This window comes from Pholis gunnellus, assembly GCF_910591455.1.
Source record: "Pholis gunnellus genome assembly, chromosome: 6".
In the NCBI taxonomy this organism is placed as follows: domain Eukaryota; kingdom Metazoa; phylum Chordata; class Actinopteri; order Perciformes; family Pholidae; genus Pholis; species Pholis gunnellus.
The window spans coordinates 28,360,531-28,383,350 of record NC_136532.1 but is presented as its reverse complement, the minus strand read 5'-3'; the positions used below and the strand labels follow the sequence as shown (position 1 = coordinate 28,383,350).

Sequence of the window (22,820 nt, the reverse complement as noted above, 5' to 3'; positions counted from 1 at the left end):
TACTGTTAGTATAGAGTAATGTTAGTATAGAGTACTGTTAGTATATAGTACTGATAGTATAGAGTACTGTTAGTATATACTACTGTTAGTATAGAGTACTGTCAGTATAGAGTACTGTTAGTATACAGTACTGATAGTATAGAGTACTGTTAGTATAGAGTACTGTTAGTATATAGTACTGTTAGTATAGAGTACTGTTAGTATAGAGTACTGTCAGTATAGAGTACTGTTAGTATAGAGTACTGTCAGTATAGAGTACTGTTAGTATAGAGTACTGTTAGTATAGAGTACTGTTAGTATATAGTACTGATAGTATAGAGTACTGTTAGTATAGAGTACTGTTAGTATACAGTACTGATAGTATACAGTACTGATAGTATAGAGTACTGTCAGTATAGAGTACTGTCAGTATAGAGTACTGTTAGTATAGAGTACTGTTAGTATAGAGTACTGTTAGTATATAGTACTGATAGTATAGAGTACTGTTAGTATAGAGTACTGATAGTATAGAGTACTGTCAGTATAGAGTACTGTTAGTATAGAGTACTGTTAGTATAGAGTACTGTTAGTATATAGTACTGATAGTATAGAGTACTGTTAGTATAGAGTACTGTTAGTATACAGTACTGATAGTATATAGTACTGATAGTATAGAGTACTGTTTGTATAGAGTACTGTTAGTATAGAGTACTGTTAGTATATAGTACTGATAGTATAGAGTACTGTTAGTATAGAGTACTGTTAGTATACAGTACTGATAGTATATAGTACTGATAGTATAGAGTACTGTTAGTATAGAGTACTGTTAGTATAGAGTACTGATAGTATAGAGTACTGTCAGTATAGAGTACTGTTAGTATAGAGTACTGTTAGTATAGAGTACTGTTAGTATATAGTACTGATAGTATAGAGTACTGTTAGTATAGAGTACTGTTAGTATAGAGTACTGTTAGTATATAGTACTGATAGTATAGAGTACTGTTAGTATAGAGTACTGTTAGTATACAGTACTGATAGTATATAGTACTGATAGTATAGAGTACTGTCAGTATAGAGTACTGTTAGTATAGAGTACTGTTAGTATAGAGTACTGTTAGTATATAGTACTGATAGTATAGAGTACTGTTAGTATAGAGTACTGTTAGTATACAGTACTGATAGTATATAGTACTGTCAGTATAGAGTACTGTTAGTATATAGTACTGTTAGTATATAGTACTGTTAGTATATAGTACTGATAGTATAGAGTACTGTTAGTATAGAGTACTGTTAGTATATAGTACTGTTAGTATATCCATAATAATCAGTGATAATCAGTTGTTATCCTTTTTATTTATGTATTTGTTTATAAGTTGTTTCTTGTCAATAATCAATAATATGGAGGACTAAACATGTTAATTCATAAATAAATACATGTAACATATATATATATATATATATATAAAACCTGCCCAATCATTTGATAACTCACGTTTTGATTTCTACATTTATTTCTTAGTTATTTTTTTTAATATCAGCTTTACTCTATAGAATAATTATTAATATCTATTATTAAAATCATATCATAACCCTTTCAAAATAAGACGTGAAACTACTGCGCATGTCCACAAAATCAGCTGTGACGGAGGTGGGGCTTCCGTGACGTCCCCGGAAGAGATTCACACGTGCGTGTTTGTTCTCAGAGCTTCATGGTGAGTTTCTTCAGGTTTTATTTGTCTGTTTCTCTTCGTTTCACAAACTGAAGCAGCTGATGTTAGCATGAGGCTAGCATTAGCTGCTACACACACACACACACACACACGTGTTACTGTGGTTAAAGTCGGAGCTAACGATGCTAAACAGGCTAGCTGTAGCAGACAGCTCTGAGCATCACGCCGCTCTTTACCGCTTCCTCTGCTATGAGACAGTGAAACACGGAGTATAACATTTCATATTGAGCCTGAACACATCACCGAGGGACGGTCTGTAGTTGGCTCACGTTGAAGGAATCAAACGTGTGTCTAAATGCTTGTTAACGCTCGCGCCACTGATTCAAACTGCAGCAGTGAGTCACAGTTCAGAAGCTTCTCGCGCTGTTGATGTAAAACCCGACGTTTTATAAACTGTCACGTGTTTTATTTCTTTTGGATCTTGTGTGTTTAGTTTGTCCTCTTTCATCTTGAGAACGTGTTGATGGTTTCTGTATCAGCTCATCCATGAAACTCATCAATCAATAACTCATAGGTCATAGAGGATCAGTGATGACGTCATCAGCAGAGGACCAGCTGTGTCTGAACATCTGCAGCAGCAGCTCTTCCTCCTCTTCCTCCAGGAGGAAGCCTCTGACCACTCAGCAGAGATGGGCCAGAGTGAGTAATCAATCATGTGTTCATCAGTGTTAATGTGTTCATCAGTGTTATTAATGTGATCATCAGTGTTATTAATGTGTTCATCAGTGTTATTAATGTGTTCATCAGTGTTATTAGTGTGATCAATAATCTGAATACTTTCTGTTGGTCCTCCAGAAGAAACAGAATGCAGAGAAGAGGAGGATTGACTCCTCGGGAGAGGAGAAGAAGAAGAGGATGAGGCTGGATGACACAGCAGAAGAAGAAGAAGAAGAAGAGGAGGAAGAGGAGGAGGAGGAGCCAGACACTCAGGTAAACACACCTGTCTCACCAATCAGATGCTTCCAGTGTGAGTCAGCTGATCAGAGACCAGCTGTAGTAAACAAATAAACAAACACCCTCAATTACTTCAGAGAAGAAGAAATATGAACTTCCTGTCTGCTGTAAATGTGAAGAAGAAGAAGAAGAAATGTGTTGTTCCAGATGTTTTGACTCTAGTTTATATTCAGGATGATGAAGATGATGATGTTGTTTGTTGTCATGGTGATGATGTTTACAGACGGACCAGAGGACACCACAGAAGAAGAAGAAGGAGGCAGTGAAGGAAACAAGGAGCATCAAGACTTCCTCTCTGTTCAAACACAATCCACAAATCCCAGAGATCCTCAGGTACACAGCTGCTCTCTGATTGGTCCACAGCCTGATGACATCATCAGTTATTGATCCGTTTAGATTATTGATTATTTGTGGTGTAACCGATCATTCCTCACGGTTCGGCACACTTGTGAACCGTGGATTAATTGAGTTTATTGTTTACAGTGTAATCATCATAGTGTGTAATAGTTTTACTGCTGCTGTTCCTTTTCAAGTAACACGTCACTGAATATCAATGCAGAGTGTTAGTGAGCAGATATAAAGCAGTAGTGAGTTCAGTGAACAGATATAAAGCAGTACTGAGTTCAGTGAACAGATATAAAGCAGTACTGAGTTCAGTGAACAGATATAAAGCAGTACTGAGTTCAGTGAACAGATATAACGCAGTAGTGAGTTCAGTGAACAGATATAAAGCAGTAGTGAGTTCAGTGAGTGGATATAAAGCAGTAGTGAGTTCAGTGAGTGGATATAAAGCAGTAGTGAGTTCAGTGAACAGATATAAAGCAGTAGTGAGTTCAGTGAACAGATATAAAGCAGTAGTGAGTTCAGTGAACGGATATAAAGCAGTAGTGAGTTCAGTGAACGGATATAAAGCAGTAGTGAGTTCAGTGAACGGATATAAAGCAGTAGTGAGTTCAGTGAACAGATATAAAGCAGTAGTGAGTTCAGTGAACGGATATAAAGCAGCAGTGAGTTCAGTGAACAGATATAACGCAGTAGTGAGTTCAGTGAACAGATATAAAGCAGCAGTGAGTTCAGTGAACAGATATAAAGCAGTAGTGAGTTCAGTGAACGGATATAAAGCAGTAGTGAGTTCAGTGAGTGGATATAAAGCAGTAGTGAGTTCAGTGAGTGGATATAAAGCAGTAGTGAGTTCAGTGAGTGGATATAAAGCAGTAGTGAGTTCAGTGAGTGGATATAAAGCAGTAGTGAGTTCAGTGAACGGATATAAAGCAGTAGTGAGTTCAGTGAACAGATATAAAGCAGTAGTGAGTTCAGTAAACAGATATAAAGCAGTAGTGAGTTCAGTGAGTGGATATAAAGCAGTAGTGAGTTCAGTGAGTGGATATAAAGCAGTAGTGAGTTCAGTGAACGGATATAAAGCAGTAGTGAGTTCAGTGAGTGGATATAAAGCAGTAGTGAGTTCAGTGAGTGGATATAAAGCAGTAGTGAGTTCAGTGAACAGATATAAAGCAGCAGTGAGTTCAGTGAACAGATATAAAGCAGTAGTGAGTTCAGTGAACGGTTATAAAGCAGTAGTGAGTTCAGTGAGTGGATATAAAGCAGTAGTGAGTTCAGTGAACAGAGCGTGAAGCTTTTAACGGTGAGCGGAGGAGCTTCAGAAGCTCCCGGCATCATTTAAGTCGCACATTTAGGAGCACTTTGTCTTTCCTGTAACTTCTAATGATTATTTAATGTTAAACATTATTTAATGTCAACATTTATGTTTAACATTATTTAATTTGAACATTATTTAATGTAAACATTAGTTAATGTCAACATTATATAATGTAAACTATTTATTGTCAACATTATTTAATGTCAACATTTATGGTAATCATTATTTAATGTAAACATTATTTATTGTAAACATTTAATGTCAACATTATTTAATGTCAACATTTATGGTAATCATTATTTAATGTCAACATTATATATTGTAAACATTATTTAATGGAAAACATTATTGTGTATTTGAATGACATAACCTGACAGGAAGTAAACAGTGACAAGTTGTTGCCTCACAGTTCACTTCAGTGTAAACAGTGGAAGCTCTCTGGCTGTTTCTTTCTTTCAGCATTGATCAAAGGACGAGAACATCAACAGACCTCATGTTGCACTTAAACTTAAAAGAATTTAGTTTTATATATAATCGTTATTTGTTTCAAATTGGATATCTTCAATGTCTTTGTTTTTATGTAAGACTTATGTAAGTTCTTTGCTTTACGTGTTCTTGAACTTCTTTAATTAATAAATGGAAAGCAAAGTTATATTTGACTCCTCCCCTTTTCTTTGCTGATCTGAAAAAGGATCCGAACCGTGAGGTTTGTGATCCGTTGCACCCCTGTTGATTATTGATCCGTCCTGTTGGTTATTGATCCGTCCTGTTGGTTATTGATCCGTCCTGTTGGTTATTGATCCGTCCTGTTGGTTATTGATCCGTCCTGTTGGTTATTGATCCGTCCTGTTGATTATTGATCCGTCCTGTTGGTTATTGATTATTGATCCGTCCTGTTGGTTATTGATTATTGATCTGTCCTGTTGATTATTGATCCGTCCTGTTGGTTATTGATCCGTCCTGTTGATTATTGATCCGTCCTGTTGGTTATTGATTATTGATCCGTCCTGTTGGTTATTGATCTGTCCTGTTGGTTATTGATCCGTCCTGTTGATTATTGATCCGTCCTGTTGGTTATTGATTATTGATCCGTCCTGTTGATTATTGATCCGTCCTGTTGGTTATTGATCCGTCCTGTTGGTTATTGATCCGTCCTGTTGGTTATTGATTATTGATCCGTCCTGTTGGTTATTGATTATTGATCCGTCCTGTTGGTTATTGGTCTGTCCTGTTGGTTATTGATTATTGATCCGTTCTGTTGGTTATTGATCTGTCCTGTTGGTTATTGATTATTGATCCGTCCTGTTGGTTATTGATCTGTCCTGTTGGTTATTGATTATTGATCCGTTCTGTTGGTTATTGATCCGTCCTGTTGGTTATTGATTATTGATCCATTCTGTTGGTTATTGATCTGTCCTGTTGGTTATTGATTATTGATCCGTTCTGTTGGTTATTGATCCGTCCTGTTGGTTATTGATTATTGATCCGTCCTGTTAGTTATTGATTAGGCTCTAATTATCTTTGGCTTCCTTTCTTCTTTTAGACCAGTTGTCTCCCAGTTAAAGGAGAAGATTTTCACCAGTGACTCATTTTCCGATCTGGATCTTCATCCACACCTGGTAACACACACACACACACACACACACACACACACACACACACACACACACACACACACACACACACACACACACTTAGTAACACACACTTCTGTCATGTTTATTTAACTTATATCTGTTTTATTTATTATTGTTGTTGTTGTTGTTATTTAACCTCAGCACTGTATTAATGTGATCTCTTGTTCTGTAAAATAAATTCATTATAGTTGAGTGTTCTGTGCTGTGATTGGCTGGTTTCTGTCCACCAGGTGGCGACACTGAACAAAGTCCTGAATGTTTCCACAGTGACTAGGTCAGTACACACACACACACACACACACACACACACACACACACACACACACACTCTACCAAAGTTAAACATTAAAGTCATCGTAGTATCTTTAACGTGTGTGTGTGTGTGTGTGTGTGTTCAGTGTTCAGAAACAGACTATTCCAGTTCTTCTGGCGGGCCGAGACGCTGTGGTTCGTTCTCAGACGGGTTCAGGTGAGACACTAATACTGTGGTACTACTAGTACTGTTCTTTGGTAGTAGTAGTTCTAGTACTGTGGTAGTATTAGTTCTGTGGGACTGGTAGTACTGTTCTGTGGGACTAGTAGTACTGTTCTGTGGTAGTTGTACTGTGGGACTACTAGTACTACTAGTACTGTGGTAGGAGTAGTACTGTGGGACTAGTAGTACTGTTCTGTGGTAGTAGTAGTTGTAGTACTGTAGTAGTCCTACTTTAACAAGGAGCTGCAGGTCTCAGTCTTTGGTGACTCCTCAGGTAAGACCCTGTCCTACGCCATCCCCGTGGTCCAGAGTCTGCAGGCGGTCCAGCAGAAGGTCTGCAGGTCTGATGGTCCCCTGGCCGTCGTCATCGTCCCCACCAGAGAGGTCTGACACACACCTGGTCTCTTAAAGGGCCAGTGTCCTCTAACATGACATCACTGTTTATCAACCGTTCCATTATTAGTTCACGTCACTATTATTGATTTACTTCACTATTATTGATTTACTTCACTATTATTGATTTACTTCACTATTATTGATTTACTTCACTATTATTGATTCACGTCACTATTATTGATTTACTTCACTATTATTGATTTACTTCACTATTATTGATTTACTTCACTATTATTGATTCACGTCACTATTATTGATTTACTTCACTATTATTGATTCACGTCACTATTATTGATTCACGTCACTATTATTGGTTCACGTCACTATTATTGATTCACGTCACTATTATTGATTTACGTCACTATTATTGATTTACTTCACTATTATTGATTCACGTCACTATTATTGATTTACTTCACTATTATTGATTCACGTCACTATTATTGGTTCACGTCACTATTATTGATTCACGTCACTATTATTGGTTCACGTCACTATTATTGATTCACGTCACTATTATTGGTTCACGTCACTATTATTGATTCACGTCACTATTATTGGTTCACGTCACTATTATTGATTCACGTCACTATTATTGGTTCACGTCACTATTATTGATTCACGTCACTATTATTGATTTACGTCACTATTATTGATTTACTTCACTATTATTGATTCACGTCACTATTATTGATTTACTTCACTATTATTGATTCACGTCACTATTATTGGTTCACGTCACTATTATTGATTCACGTCACTATTATTGGTTCACGTCACTATTATTGGTTCACGTCACTATTATTGATTCACGTCACTATTATTGGTTCACGTCACTATTATTGATTCACGTCACTATTATTGGTTCACGTCACTATTATTGATTCACGTCACTATTATTGGTTCACGTCACTATTATTGATTTACGTCACTATTATTGATTTACGTCACTATTATTGATTCACGTCACTATTATTGGTTCACGTCACTATTATTGATTTACGTCACTATTGTTGATTTACTTCACTATTATTGGTTCACGTCACTATTATTGATTTACTTCACTATTATTGATTTACTTCACTATTATTGATTTACTTCACTATTATTGGTTCACAGCTCCGCTGTCACAAGGACAGATACAGGAGAACATTCCTTCCCACAGCAATAAGACTCTATAATAAATCACCTCTGGCCAAATCAATCACACAACTATAACACCGTCTGTCTGTCGTCCTGTCTGTCTCTCTTCCTGTCTGTCTGTCGTCCTGTCTGTCTCTCTGTCCCTCAGCTGGCCCAGCAGACGTTCCAGATCTTCCAGAAGCTCTTGAAGGTAACACAAAGCATCATATGAGTCAGATATCAGGATGCTTGATGTAGTGTTGGGCGGTATGACCAAAAATGGGTATCACGGTATTTTTTAAGATTCTGGCGGTTTCATGGTATTTGTTTTTCCTTGACTGTGTTTTTATAGGTTTATAGTGTTTTACTCTACTGTCAGGAGTTCATAGAATATAAAACATGTTCCTGTCATCGTGTATAAAGGCTTTGCTTACTACAGGCTGTGCTCGTTTGTTCCTATAATGTTGGGATGGCAGTTTGGCTGAAGTATTGTGCCCCGGTCAGACGTTCCATGAATCCAGTGTTGTAATGGTTGCTCTGAGTCTAGACGGTCTGTAGTGGGACCAGGTCCTTGCAGAGCTGGATCGTTATTGCGTTAGTAATGTCGCTCCACCGCTTGCTTTCTTGTCATATGCTGCCTCGAGCAAAAGCCTCTTCAAGTGATGTGTGACCCTTCGGCTTCACTTTCACTCGCGTTAACGTTACCGGTTGACGGCCGTCATCACACTCTTGGTGTTCCAACATGTTTCCTGCTGAGGTGATGGAGTAAGTTGCTCGTGTTACCAGCAGCGTCAACAACAGCGGCTCGACACACGTTGCAATATATCGTCTTTTGGACGTCGGATTCTTTAAAACCAAAACTCTTCCAAACAGCAGACCCAGCTCCTCTCTTGGGCTCAGACTCTATCGCTGCGTCTCCGGTGTGTCTTTGTTCCTCCTGCATCGCTCTGTTCTGTGCTTTAATGTAGCGTTACTGTAGCGACGGAGCCTCCAGCTCTTAGCACACTGTTGTGCTAGCGGGCTAGCTAGCTACCCAGCATGATGTTCGGCGGTGTAATTTTATAAATGTACAATTATTAATGTTACAAATAGTTTATGTGTCACAAACTGTTGTGTCGTGGTGGTTTGCCCTGTTAAAGAGCGTTAGTTGTGGGTTATTAATTGTTGTTATAAAGTCATAACCATGACTAGAGTCCCTCTCAACACACTTAAAGACAAAGTTAATCCTGTTAGTTCACTTCTGACCCATGTGGATCAAAGATTTGTGACTGTATTCGATCACTTGTCTGCAAAGGGGTTTTATTTTGAAAGTTAACCCACTTCCTGCTCCTCAATAATAGTCCCACTGCATCAGACGTCCCCTCTGACCTCTGACCTCTGTTTGTTCCTCTGTAGCCGTTCACCTGGATCGTCCCCGGAGTCCTGATGGGAGGAGAGAAGAGGAAGTCAGAGAAGGCCAGGTGACCTCCTCCTCCTTCTCTAGTCTTCATCTTCTAGTCTTCATCTTCTAGTCTACATCCTCTAGTCTACATCTTATAGTCTACATCCTCTAGTCTACATCTTCTAGTCTACATCCTCTAGTCTACATCTTCTAGTCTACATCTTCTAGTCTACATCTTCTAGTCTACATCTTCTAGTCTACATCTTCTAGTCTACATCCTCTAGTCTACATCCTCTAGTCTACATCTTCTAGTCTACATCTTCTAGTCTACATCTTCTAGTCTTCATCTTCTAGTCTACATCTTCTAGTCTACATCTTCTAGTCTACATCCTCTAGTCTACATATTCTAGTCTACATATTCTAGTCTACATCTTCTAGTCTACATCTTCTAGTCTACATCTTCTAGTCTACATCTTCTAGTCTTCATCTTCTAGTCTACATCTTCTAGTCTACATCCTCTAGTCTACATCCTCTAGTCTACATCTTCTAGTCTTCATCCTCTAGTCTTCATCCTCTAGTCTACATCTTCTAGTCTACATCTTCTAGTCTTCATCTTCTAGTCTACATCTTCTAGTCTACATCTTCTAGTCTACATCCTCTAGTCTACATATTCTAGTCTACATCTTCTAGTCTACATCTTCTAGTCTTCATCTTCTAGTCTACATCTTCTAGTCTACATCCTCTAGTCTACATCCTCTAGTCTACATCTTCTAGTCTACATCCTCTAGTCTACATCCTCTAGTCTACATCTTCTAGTCTTCATCCTCTAGTCTACATCCTCTAGTCTTTATCCTCCCCTAGTCTAAAGTTCTGCCAGCGGTTCTAAAGGTTTCAGGAATCCTTGAGTTGGTTCTAGAGACCTTGAGAAGGTTCAAGGTGTCCAGGAGAAGGTTGTGATTGACCTAAATAAAGGTTTCAGGAATAATTTAGAAAGTTATCTATAAGCAGAAGAAGTTCTATGAATTATTGTTGAAGCTTTAGAGGTCCTTGAGAAGTTAAAGGAGTCCTGGAAGAGGTTTTAAAGCAAACACAAATTAAATAGTGCTGAAATTCCAGAAACTTTCCTGAGGAACTTCAGCCAGAGTGAACCTCAGGGAATCATTAGGAAGTAAAGGGTTCGTCCTCTGGAGAGCAGGACATGTTCAGAGACTTGTTTCTGTAGCTCAAACTGACTGACGACTGTCTTCAGGCTTCGTAAAGGAATCAACATCCTGGTTTCAACTCCTGGACGTCTGGTGGATCACATCAAAAACACCCTGAGCATCGCCTTCAGCGGCGTCCGCTGGCTCATCCTGGACGAGGCCGACCGGTAACGTTCTACCTTCTTTAATGTTTACAGTCTGTAACAAGTGGAGGGAGTCGACCTGTTGGTTTATGGACGGCAATGTTATAATAAACTTGATGAAGTAAACACACGGTGAAAGGGTTAAAGTTGAAAGAAGAAAACACGGACATCGTCTCTGTAGAGACCTGTCAATCACTGTGTAGCCCCGCCCCTAAAGCATCCCCTGCTTTTTGGTCTGTGTGACTCTAAATGGACCATCATTTACTAAATGAACATCATGCTGTATTGAAGAAGACTTGAAACTAGAGATTGAGACCATAAACTCATGTTTACAATGTTTACTGAGGTAATAAATCAAGAGAGAAGTAGAGTCATTTTCTCATAGACTTCTATACAACCAGAGGAGTCGCCCCCTGGTGGACACTAGAGAGAATGCAGCTTTAACACATGAAGCTCTGCAGGTTGATGACTGATTCTTTGTCGAGTAACAATTAGTTAGTTTCAGTTTAAATGTCGTCTGAATCTTTATTTAAAGACATTCAGGTGATTTTCATGATTTGGGATTAAAAGGAAGAGGACCAAGAATGGAGCCTTGAGGAGCTCCACGTCAGTTCTTTCAGATATAAAGTGACAGATGTTTGTGTGCGTTCAGGACGCTGGACTTGGGTTTTGAGAAGGATCTGACCGTCATATTAAACAGTCTGAACTCTACTGGACCGAGCAGACAGAACGTCCTGCTGTCGGCTACGTTAACTCACGGTAAATATATTCCTTCTGTCTTTAGTTTTTTATTTTTGATTCCTTCTTTTATTTCATTTTAATTTAATTAGACTCTTTTCTCTTTCGGGTAACTTTACTTTTAATGGTTTACAAACTGTGACGAAGTCGAAACAACTGAAAAATAACTTACATATTTGATTACATTTAGAAAAAGTTTCAGATTTATTCTGTGATCAGTTTGTGAATGTACGGATAAATATCACTGATACTGAAGGAAACTTAACAACAGGAAGTCTAAGTCAAGTTCTGCAGCATCTTTTTATATCATTTCTAGTTTATTCTGAATGGACATCGGAGACAAAATAGATGATAATGGGTTTTATCTTTCGCCATCTTGGTTTTTAGCCGTCGCCATTTTGTTTTTAAGCGGTAGCCATCTTGGTTTTTGGACGTAACCATCTTGTTTTTTATAATAGAAAATAATAATAATGTAAAAATAAGTGTCTCATGTCTTTGTGTTCACGTGTTTTAACGCCCCGCTGTGTTTCAGGTGTAACTCGGTTAGCAGACGTTTGTCTTAACGACCCGGTCAACATTCAGGTGTCTTGCCCCGCCTCCTCTGACCTCACCACCACCAGCCCCGCCTCCTCTGACCTCACCACCACCACCAGCCCCGCCTCCTCTGACCCCAGCGCAGCCGGCCAGTCGGAGAGCTTTGCTCTGCCCGAGGCTCTGAAGCAGTACGTGGTGGTGGTTCCCAGTAAGATCAGACTGGTCTGTCTGGCTGCTTTCATACTGGACAAATGCAAGGTAGACGATGTGAATACAGAAATATAGAATATAGTAATGAGTATATGATGTATTACATCAGTCATTTAGCAGACAATAAGTGTATATAATATATAATATATATAATATATGATGCATCACTATAGATTTAACACCCTTCAGATTCCCACTAAATTTCCGGTCCAGTCTAGTTTTCAACAGTCAGACACCTGGCTCAGGTGGTTTTCAGTTGCAGCGACCTGATTGGTCGTCAGTTAACGGTCACCATGGTGACAGACGGTTGTTGTTGTCGTTCAGTTTTCCCAGAACAACAAACTCATCGTCTTCACCTCGAGCTGCGAGGCCGTCGAGTTCCTGCACGGCCTCTTCACCTCCGTCCTCTCCGGGCCCTCCTCCAATCAGAGGCCTCGGCTCAGCTTCCTGCGTCTCCATGGCAACATGAAGCAGGAGGTAAAGACGTCCGTCCAGCGTTTCTTCTGCTCCTCGGCTTTTTATCTGAGCTGAAGTCAAAAGTGTGCGTTTGTTTTCCCCACCAGGAGCGCTCAGACGTCTTCCAGCAGTTCTCAGTGTCTCGGTGTGGAGTTCTGCTGTGTACGGTCAGTGTTACACGTCTCTACATGCTACGTTACATGTTATATCCATGTTCACACGTCTCTACATGCTACGTTACATGTTATATCCATGTTCACACGTCTCTCTACGTGCTACGTTACATGTTATATCCATGTTCACACGTCACTACATGCTACGTTACATGTTATATCCATGTTCACACGTCTCTACATGCTACGTTACATGTTATATCCATGTTCACACATCTCTACATGCTACGTTACATGTTATATCCATGTTCACACATCTCTACATGCTACGTTACATGTTATATCCATGTTCACACGTCTCTACATGCTACGTTACATGTTATATCCATGTTCACACGTCTCTCTACATGCTACGTTACATGTTATATCCATGTTCACACGTCTCTCTACATGCTACGTTACATGTTATATCCATGTTCACACGTCTCTACATGCTACGTTACATGTTATATCCATGTTCACACATCTCTCTACATGCTACGTTACATGTTATATCCATGTTCACACGTCTCTCTACATGCTACGTTACATGTTATATCCATGTTCACACGTCTCTACATGCTACGTTACATGTTATATCCATGTTCACACGTCTCTCTACATGCTACGTTACATGTTATATCCATGTTCACACATCTCTCTACATGCTACGTTACATGTTATATCCATGTTCACACGTCTCTACATGCTACGTTACATGTTATATCCATGTTCACACGTCTCTCTACATGCTACATTACATGTTATATCCATGTTCACACGTCTCTCTACATGCTACATTACATGTTATATCCATGTTCACACGTCTCTCTACATGCTACGTTACATGTTATATCCATGTTCACACGTCTCTACATGCTACGTTACATGTTATATCCATGTTCACACGTCTCTCTACATGCTACGTTACATGTTATATCCATGTTATAAAGATGAATCATGTGTGTTTCAGGACGTAGCAGCCAGAGGTCTGGACCTTCAACAGGTCACCTGGATCATTCAGGTATGTATTGAAATTCAATGTTTTTTGAGGCCTAAAGATGTGAACGTGTCCGTCTTGTTTTTTATCCGTCACCATCTCGTGTGTTCTCAGTACACTCCTCCGACAACTGCAGCAGAGTACGTTCATCGAGTCGGTCGGACGGCTCGTATTGGAGAAAGAGGAAGCAGCCTCCTCTTCCTCACTCCTGCTGAGACCGCTTTCGTCACCGAGCTGGCCAATCACAACATCAGGTCTGTTGTAGTCTCAGTACCATAGAGAGTACTGCTGATGGTGCTGGTCCAGTAACTCCTGGTTTTGACCGTGTGGGCGGGTTCTGTTGTGTTTCAGCCTATCGGACCTGAAGCTGCAGGACATCCTGTCCAGTCTGATGATGGATGACACCTACAAGGGGCGGGGCAAATACCACAGCAAGGTAAGACTCCAGAGACCTCTGAGAACCTAGATTTAGAGAGCTAGAGGGGTCTGGGAGGTCTCTATGCTGGTTCCAGGTAACTTCACCTGTCTCTCTACTTCTCTCTCGCTCTCTCTCTCTCTCTCTCTCTCTCTCTCTCTCTCTCTCTCTCTCTCTCTCTCTCTCTCTCTCTCTCTCTCTCTCTCTCTCTCTCTCTCTCTCTCTCTCTCTCTCTCTCTCTCTCTCTCTCTCTCTCTCTCTCTCTCTCTCTCTCTCTCTCTCGCTCGCTCTCTCTCTCTCAGACTTCCTCTAGAGCTCTGGAGCAGGAGACCAGAGAGAGGGCGACGGTTCTCCAGACAGAGTTTGAGAACTTTGTTCACTCGGACGTTCAGTCGGTGCAGAACGCCAAGAAAGGTCAGTGACCCTCGGTGTCGGTTGTTCAGGGTTATGACTCACTTCCTGTGTTGACACGTGTCTCTGTGATGTCATCAGCGCTGCAGTCCTTCCTGCGAGCGTACACCGCCTACCCCTCCCGCCTCAAACACATCTTCCACATCCGCTCCCTCCACCTGGGACACGCGGCCAAGAGCTTCGGCCTCAGAGACGCTCCACAGGGCCTCAGAGCGGCCTCGGGCCCCTCGGGCCCCGGGGCCAGGACCCACAACAAGAACCAGAACCACAACAAGGACCCCAGCAACCAGACTGCAGGAGCAAAGAGGTGAGAGACTGATGAAGTGTGTGTGTGTGTGTGTGTGTGTGTGTGTGGTCACACCGTGTCCAGACAAGCCTGCTGTGAGGAGCAGCTGTTCACAACAACACACACACTGCCCGTGGTCAATAGAGACATCATTACAGGTGTGCGTGTCCCTCCAACGCTATCCCACAATCCTCTGGGTGCTGGTTGAGTAATGCTGTCAGGACATCGGTTCGATATGTTGTGTGTTTGTTCTTATTGATCATCAGGTCGTAGTGTTGCTGCTGTAGCATTTAAAAAGAAATAATAAATATACTTATTTAGGCTTACAGTATATGAGCAATTGTCATCAAATGGCAATAATAAGATTATTAGGCAGAAGTCTACAGATTCAAAGTGTTTTCTTAGATTTTCTTGAACAAAAAACAAACATGGAATTATTGAGAACGATGTTTTTGTGATATTATATTCTGTCCTGGACATGTATGCATTAGTCATTGTGTGGAATCTTTGAGAAAACCATTTTTATAGCACCTTAAACATTTCAGAAATGTGCCGTTTGAAGGAACAAATTCAGTTCAGAGTTTTAGTAAAATATCTTAATCGACTGTCAGTCAGGTATTCATTTCCAGCAACCCTCAAATCACAGAATAAAGACACTTTATGCACAGTTTAGGTGTATTTTCCCTTTAACTCACGAGCTGCAGGTAGCATGTTTTATACTTAATGTGAATATAATTCATACTTTGTTGGCATCTTATTGTGAAAACCGGATGTTCGTCTGAAGAAGCCGGAGGTTTTCTCACGTTAATCTTTCCGCTAATTTTCAAAGTCCTTCGCTCCCGATCTGCGCCGTTTGAATGCGTTTACCGTGACCTTCAGCGTAGAGGTCACTAACATGTGAGTGTCTGCTGGCTTTACCACAGTCTCGCAGTCACAGGTCTGATTAAGAAGCGCTCCATTCAGTTATTGTTTTAGAACGTTCAGTTCTTCACGCACACGCAACATCAGTCAAGGCGAAAATCAAAAACATTCTAAGGCAACTGGACCGGGTCATAGAGGCTGCGATGTTTGTGACAAGTTCATTAAATTATCATTATTATGAGAGGAAATTATGGTGATATCAGGGGCACAATTATATTTCTTAGGGGCAGAGGTTGAAGTGTTGTGGTTGTAGTGTTACAGTTGAAGTGTTGTAGTGTTACAGTTGTAGTGTTAGGTTGTAGTGTTATAGTGTTACGGTTGAAGTGTTGTAGTGTTACGGTTGTAGTGTTGTGGTTGTAGTGTTACAGTTGAAGTGTTACAGTTGTAGTGTTAGGTTGTAGTGTTGTAGTGTTACGGTTGTAGTGTTAGGTTGAAGTGTTGTAGTGTTACGGTTGTAGTGTTGTGGTTGTAGTGTTACAGTTGAAGTGTTACAGTTGTAGTGTTAGGTTGTAGTGTTGTAGTGTTACGGTTGTGGTGTTGTGGTTGTAGTGTTACGGTTGTAGTGTTAGGTTAAAGTGTTGTAGTGTTACGGTTGTAGTGTTACGGTTGAAGTGTTGTAGTGTTACGGTTGAAGTGTTGTAGTGTTACGGTTGTAGTGTTGTGGTTGTAGTGTTACAGTTGTAGTTTTAGGTTGTAGTGTTACGGTTGTAGTGTTAGGTTGAAGTGTTGTAGTGTTACGGTTGAAGTGTTGTAGTGTTACGGTTGTAGTGTTGTGGTTGTAGTGTTACAGTTGAAGTGTTACAGTTGTAGTGTTAGGTTGTAGTGTTGTCGTGTTACGGTTGTAGTGTTACGGTTGAAGTGTTGTAGTGTTACGGTTGAAGTGTTGTAGTGTTACGGTTGTAGTGTTGTGGTTGTAGTGTTGTAGTGTTATGGTTGTAGTGTTGTGGTGTTACTGTTGTAGTGTTACGGTTGTAGTGTTGTGGTTGAAGTGTTGTAGTGTTACGGTTGTAGTGTTACGGTTGAAGTGTTGTAGTGTTGTGGTTGAAGTGTTGTAGTGTTACGGTTGTAGTGTTACGGTTAAAGTTGTTGTTGTAGCTTTGACTCAAGACTGAAACCAGACTCGTGGATGTTTTCCTCGTCTTCAGGTTTTCCACCCGTCAGCTGCTGCACTCCGAGTTCTCCAGCGGGTTGGAGGGAGCAGACGGCAAGAAGAAGAAGAAGAAGAAGAAGAAGAAGTTTGGTCAGTCAGGAGAGGAGGAGGAGGAAGAAGAGTAGGAGGTGAGCAGAGGAGACGAGCTGCAGACAGCTGCCTGAATCACTTCATTAGACAGCAGACCGATTCAGCCAATCAGATTCCTTCTTCCCCGTCAGGTGTTCAGAAGACATTGATGTCGTCAGTGAGTGGAAACAAACATGACGCTTTAGTTCCATCTGAACACATTTCAAGTTTCTGAAACTTTGTCCTTAAGATCCTCTGGTGCTGCTCTCTGATTGGTCAACAGCTTCTTCACTCTTTTTAAACAGTGAATGTGTTTTTATTGACTTTCAGGAGAAACATTTAGAAACTAACTGTTTTTGGACAAACTGAACTGAAGATGATTGTTTAGTTCTTCAGAATAATGTGATGAAGATGTTTGTCGTATATTTAAATATGAAAAACATGTTTTTTGTACTCTGATGAAGATTTCTTGGAAAATAAAATGTTTTCTTTGCTCTCGAAGGCAAAACACTGAAGTTGTGTGAACGCAGTCTTACTTTATACTGTATATTCAGTAATACTACGGTAATACTACGGTAATATTACGGTAATATTACGTTATTTCTACAACTCTAAATATTAAAATGTTTAAAAGCTCAGTTGGTTGAAGAGTTTCTGTTAAAGAGAAAAGGCTTCTGGTCTCTTAACATCATTAATATTTCATCAGCTGATCGATCTGTTGATCTGATTTAATGAACCTTCTGATCAAATTATTGATCAATGAACTCAGATGGTTCTGTTTCTCTTTTTAAACATGTGGAACAATCCGCTGATTGAACTCTAGAAGAGTCCAAACACCCAACAGAGTCCCAGTCAGCCTCATGAGATCAGGACTAAGTCCAGGACCAGTCAGAGACCAGACCCCTGTCACCGTGAGTCCAGACCAACCAGGACTTTACCAAACCCCATGAAACCAGAACAAGTACCAGATGAGTCCAATCTAAAACCCTTAAAGGACCAAAATACAATCCATAAAGACTCTTCAGTTCTTTCACACTTTGTTTAATCAGAAACATTCAAAATACAAAACCAACCGTAACGGAGAGAAACAACGAAAAACTGAACGAGGCGTCTTCGTGTCTCAGATTTGAAGTTTGAGTCCGACATGAAGGACAGAACCGGGTTTTGTTTATCTTCTGGTCCAGCCTCGACCTGAACAACCAGTGGTCCTCTTTAACGTGATGTGATGTCACACCTGCTCGACCAATCATGAGCGACGTCATTGCCTCCAGTACTTGAAAGTACCTCAACCTCCTGACCAGGGTCCAGGTTTAGTTCCAGGAACTGGTCCCTCTAACCGGCATTGAGTCGTGAAACAGAACCAGAGACCAGGACCATGTCGTCACGAACATCCTGCAGCTGAAGAGGGTCAATCAAAGTCTCTTTCATCACTTTAACAATCAAACGTTCTGTAGAAACCAGTGAGCCGGTGTCAGTGGGGGTGTGGTCCGCTGTGGGTTAGGACTCGAGGAAGCAGGGGCGGGACCTGGTGGTGGGAGGCGGGGCCTCGGTACAGGTAGAGGTCCGCTGTGGGCGGGGCATGAGGATACAGGAAGTGTGTGGGCAGGAACATCCTGCCGGCTTCAGCCAGCAGCTCCAAACCAACAGCTGACTGACGCTTCCACTTGGTTCTGTGGGAGGAAAACGATTCATCACATGTTCAGAATCATCTTTATATTAATGATGTCACAACATACAGGATCTGAGCCCTGAACGGTTAAACCTGATGTTTAGTGTATTTATAAAAGATATCGTCGATGAACATTTTATTTTCTTTCACACAAGATAACGTCTACGGAAAAAGATGAATTTTAACATTTAAAGATCTTTTTATAATCAAACATATTAAATCTTTTATCTCTTTGGTCGAAAAATCAAAAGAAATCCTTCAAAACAATAAGTTCTGAATAAAGTCGAGATCGTTCGACCCAAATGATGAGTCATAGACGATCCGGCCAATCACAGCACAGGATTCTTTGTGGGCGTGGAGCAATAACAATAGATTCATGAATAATAAATCATTCTGCATTGATTATGAATCATTAATTACACACTGCGTTCATTATTCATCAGCAAATGTCTCAGAACTCAAATCATCTTTATTTTGTTCTGGTAGCTTTAACGTTGACCCGTCTGGTGTTCCGTCCTTTATGTGACGGTGAACTGGTCTTTAGCTGCAAAATCTTTTATATTATAAAGTTATATATTTTAAATTGACCTGTTTATGTTAGTGTTCTGGGTCCAGGTCTCGTATGAGTCCTGTATATGTTAGTGTTCTGGGTCCAGGTCTCGTATGAGTCCTGTATATGTTAGTGTTCTGGGTCCAGGTCTCGTGTGAGTCCTGTATATGTTAGTGTTCTGGGTCCAGGTCTCGTGTGTTACCTCCTGTTCTGGTACCAGGTCTTGACCTGGGTGTCGCTGAGCCTCAGTGAGGCAGCGAGCTCCATGCGGTCCTGGACGCTGAGGTACTTCTGTTTCTGGAAGCTCCTCTCGAGCCTCGACAGCTGCTGGTCGCTGAACGCGGTCCGAGCTTTACGAGGTTTCTTCAGACGCTCCGCCGCCGGGTCTGAGGCCCCGCCCCCTGAGTGATTGACAGGTAGACATGACATCACATAAGACCTGTCAGTGATTGGTCAGTGAGCGTTTAGTCCTGGACTTATTACTGAGCAGGTCCTGGATCCGTTTTCTGAACTGAAAACATGAATATTAAATATTCTGAAATGAATATGAATGTGATCAGAACACAATCTTTAATACTTTAAGTCTCCTTGTTGTCTGACTGGATGTTAAACTGGATCTCAGGGTAAAGCGGTGACGTCATAGGGGGGTCAGGTTTTGATCTAGACCTGGTTTCAGGTCTCAGAGAGACCCCCAAAGGTTCAGTTTGTAAATTAAAAGGATGAGAAGAGAAATGTTTTAACATTCATCAGCACGTTCAGACGCTTTGACCTCATCTTCATCTTTACATCATGACTCCTCATCTTCATCATCATAGAACGCTCACCTCAATAATTATTATTAAAACCATCAAAAGCAATAAAAACACATGAATTCCTTTTGATTTCAATAAAAAACAAGAAAGATGAACGTGTAACAATAATAACAATAAATAAACGATCATTAATCATTAATAATCATTAATAATCATTAATGATTATTAATGATTATTAATAATCATTAATAATCATTAATAATCATTAATGTAACAGGATGTGATCGAAACAACAGAACAAATACATTCATATTCACAAACTGTTATTATTCATATTTTAATAAAAACATTGAGTGTTTTTGAGTTTTAAATCAGACAAAAATATGAAATCATTGGTTTTATTTCTCATCAGAACATGTGTTATTATATTAAAACATGTAAAAATTCTTCTGGTCACATTAACGGGTTAAAGGATTTATTTCACTTTGTCTCGTTTTCATCACTAATGTTTCATTAAAATGATGAAGTCAGTGTTTGGAGTCTCACCTCTGGTCTCACTGTCAGAGCCGCTCACACTTCTATCCTGAAAGTCTTCTTCCGGTCCGGACTGCTGTCCCGGGTCCGAGTAGACCAGTCCCGGGTCCGAGTAGACCAGTCCCGGGTCCGAGTAATGCCGGTAGTCCGCTAAAATGTCCCGGATGAGGAACGAGGAGCCGACGATGCGGGGCTGCTGCTGGTGACCGGGCGGCAGCGTACACTGCAGCCGGAGAACAGGCTCTCTCCTCGGGGAAGGAGGCGCCGAGCAGCCGCCCGGGCTGAGCTCCGGAGGGTGTGCCCGGGAGAGGAGCGCGCCCGGCGGCCTGAGGGAGAGCAGTGAGTCGATGAGGAACCCGGAGCCTCCGGAGGCAGAAACCTCCTCCATCTCTCCGCGAGGACTCAGGTGAGTTTGAGGACTCGGTCTCAGGTGTTCAACAGGAACTGTTGGACTGTGACGTCATCGACGTCGTCTCCAATGCAGCTCGGTTTCAAAAAGATCAGATTCACAGACAGAGAGAGAGATTTATTAATCTGCTCATCCTGCTGACTGTGTGTGTGTGTGTGTGTGAATTTGTGTGTGTGTGTGTGTGTGTGTGTGTGTGTGTGTGTGTGTGTGTGTGTGTGTGTGTGTCTTTTTATTCTCCAGGTAACAGCTTCATATTATAATCTAACACCTGATTGTGGCGCACTGGGTTCAGCGGTTCAGAGGGTCGTCTGCACGGTCGACGGTTCGATCCTTGGCTCCCTCTACGCTCGGCTGGTTCAGGTGCAGAGGTCACATCTCGTGTTTGTGTATATGACAATAAAAATAAATGATCTATTTTCTGATCTTATGAGTTTTCAAAATGAAAAAAACATAAATTAGAGGATCGTCCTTCACTGACTGAAAACCTCCAGAATTTAAATAAACAGCGTTCATTGAGAAAACATTGTTTTCAGAAGAGTCATTTCTAAACTCTGTTCTTACTTTTTTTAAATAAAATATTAAAAAGCAATTATTTAGTAATAAAGAACCAATAAGGGTATCGATGAGAGTAGAACAAGAACCAGAACCTTCAGTTATCATCAGCCTCCTCTTCTGTAGAACCAGCTTCTAGTTTCAGTCCAGGAGGCAGAAACCCTCACATTTAAGACTAGATAGGGCTGGTTCAGGTCTATAGTTAGGGCTGGTTCAGGTCTATAGTTAGGGCTGGTTCAGGTCTATAGTTAGGGCTGGTTCAGGTCTATAGTTAGGGCTGGTTCAGGTCTATAGTTAGGGCTGGTTTAGGTCTATAGTTAGAGCTGGTTCAGGTCTATAGTTAGGGCTGGTTCAGGTCTATAGTTAGGGCTGGTTCAGGTCTATAGTTAGGACTGGTTCAGGTCTATAGTTAGGACTGGTTCAGGTCTATAGTTAGGGCTGGTTCAGGTCTATAGTTAGAGCTGGTTCAGGTCTATAGTTAGAGCTGGTTCAGGTCTATAGTTAGGACTGGTTCAGGTTTATAGTTAGGGCTGGTTCAGGTCTATAGTTAGGGCTGGTTCAGGTCTATAGTTAGGGCTGGTTCAGGTCTATAGTTAGGACTGGTTCAGGTCTATAGTTAGGACTGGTTCAGGTCTATAGTTAGGGCTGGTTCAGGTCTATAGTTAGAGCTGGTTCAGGTCTATAGTTAGGACTGGTTCAGGTCTATAGTTAGGACTGGTTCAGGTTTATAGTTAGGGCTGGTTCAGGTCTATAGTTAGAGCTGGTTCAGGTCTATAGTTAGGGCTGGTTCAGGTCTATAGTTAGGGCTGGTTCAGGTCTATAGTTAGGACTGGTTCAGGTCTATAGTTAGAGCTGGTTCAGGTCTATAGTTAGGACTGGTTCAGGTCTATAGTTAGGGCTGGTTCAGGTCTATAGTTAGAGCTGGTTCAGGTCTATAGTTAGGGCTGGTTCAGGTCTATAGTTAGGGCTGGTTCAGGTCTATAGTTAGGGCTGGTTCAGGTCTATAGTTAGGGCTGGTTCAGGTCTATAGTTAGGGCTGGTTCAGGTCTATAGTTAGGACTGGTTCAGGTCTATAGTTAGGACTGGTTCAGGTCTATAGTTAGGGCTGGTTCAGGTCTATAGTTAGAGCTGGTTCAGGTCTATAGTTAGGGCTGGTTCAGGTCTATAGTTAGGGCTGGTTCAGGTCTATAGTTAGGACTGGTTCAGGTCTATAGTTAGAGCTGGTTCAGGTCTATAGTTAGGACTGGTTCAGGTCTATAGTTAGGACTGGTTCAGGTCTATAGTTAGGACTGGTTCAGGTCTATAGTTAGGGCTGGTTCAGGTCTATAGTTAGAGC

General features: G+C 40.9%; 2 protein-coding genes across 3 annotated transcripts; one reads left to right on the top strand and one right to left on the bottom strand.

Annotated features, from left to right (window-relative positions):
• The first annotated feature begins 1,661 nt into the window (after window positions 1-1,661).
• On the top strand, window positions 1,662-17,508 carry ddx31 (DEAD (Asp-Glu-Ala-Asp) box polypeptide 31). Of its 2 annotated transcripts, XM_079161881.1 has the most exons (21): window positions 1,662-1,691; window positions 2,224-2,348; window positions 2,505-2,639; window positions 2,887-2,996; window positions 5,864-5,939; window positions 6,188-6,231; window positions 6,356-6,426; window positions 6,707-6,816; window positions 8,120-8,161; window positions 9,346-9,410; window positions 10,581-10,700; window positions 11,329-11,435; window positions 11,947-12,206; window positions 12,483-12,635; window positions 12,722-12,781; window positions 13,740-13,790; window positions 13,881-14,020; window positions 14,118-14,202; window positions 14,484-14,595; window positions 14,674-14,899; window positions 16,945-17,508. In XM_079161881.1, exons 2-21 carry the CDS (start codon window positions 2,241-2,243, stop codon window positions 17,072-17,074), a joined length of 2,205 nt encoding a protein of 734 aa, XP_079018007.1. In that variant the 5' UTR covers window positions 1,662-1,691; window positions 2,224-2,240; the 3' UTR covers window positions 17,075-17,508. The 2 variants fall into 2 exon arrangements, with proteins under 2 accessions (XP_079018007.1, XP_079018008.1); XM_079161882.1 differs by lacking the exon at window positions 1,662-1,691 and having other exon boundaries at window positions 1,942-2,348.
• Window positions 17,509-18,489: 981 nt separating this feature from the next.
• Window positions 18,490-20,911, bottom strand: barhl1a (BarH-like homeobox 1a; the record flags this gene model as incomplete). The annotated part of the gene is made up of 3 exons (XM_079161470.1): window positions 18,490-18,688; window positions 19,440-19,638; window positions 20,536-20,911. The coding sequence occupies 3 exons, from the start codon at window positions 20,909-20,911 to the stop codon at window positions 18,490-18,492; spliced, it is 774 nt and encodes a 257-aa protein (XP_079017596.1).
• Between the last annotated feature and the right edge of the window lie 1,909 nt (window positions 20,912-22,820).

Excerpts from the sequence above, each read along its gene's own strand:
- ddx31 (XM_079161881.1), top strand. The coding sequence starts at position 2,241 with ATGACGTCATCAGCAGAGGACCAGCTGTGTCTGAACATCTGCAGCAGC. Across the intron at positions 6,817-8,119 it reads TCATCGTCCCCACCAGAGAG|CTGGCCCAGCAGACGTTCCA; the intron begins GTCTGACACACA and ends TCTGTCCCTCAG. Across the intron at positions 12,207-12,482 it reads TCATACTGGACAAATGCAAG|TTTTCCCAGAACAACAAACT; the intron begins GTAGACGATGTG and ends GTTGTCGTTCAG.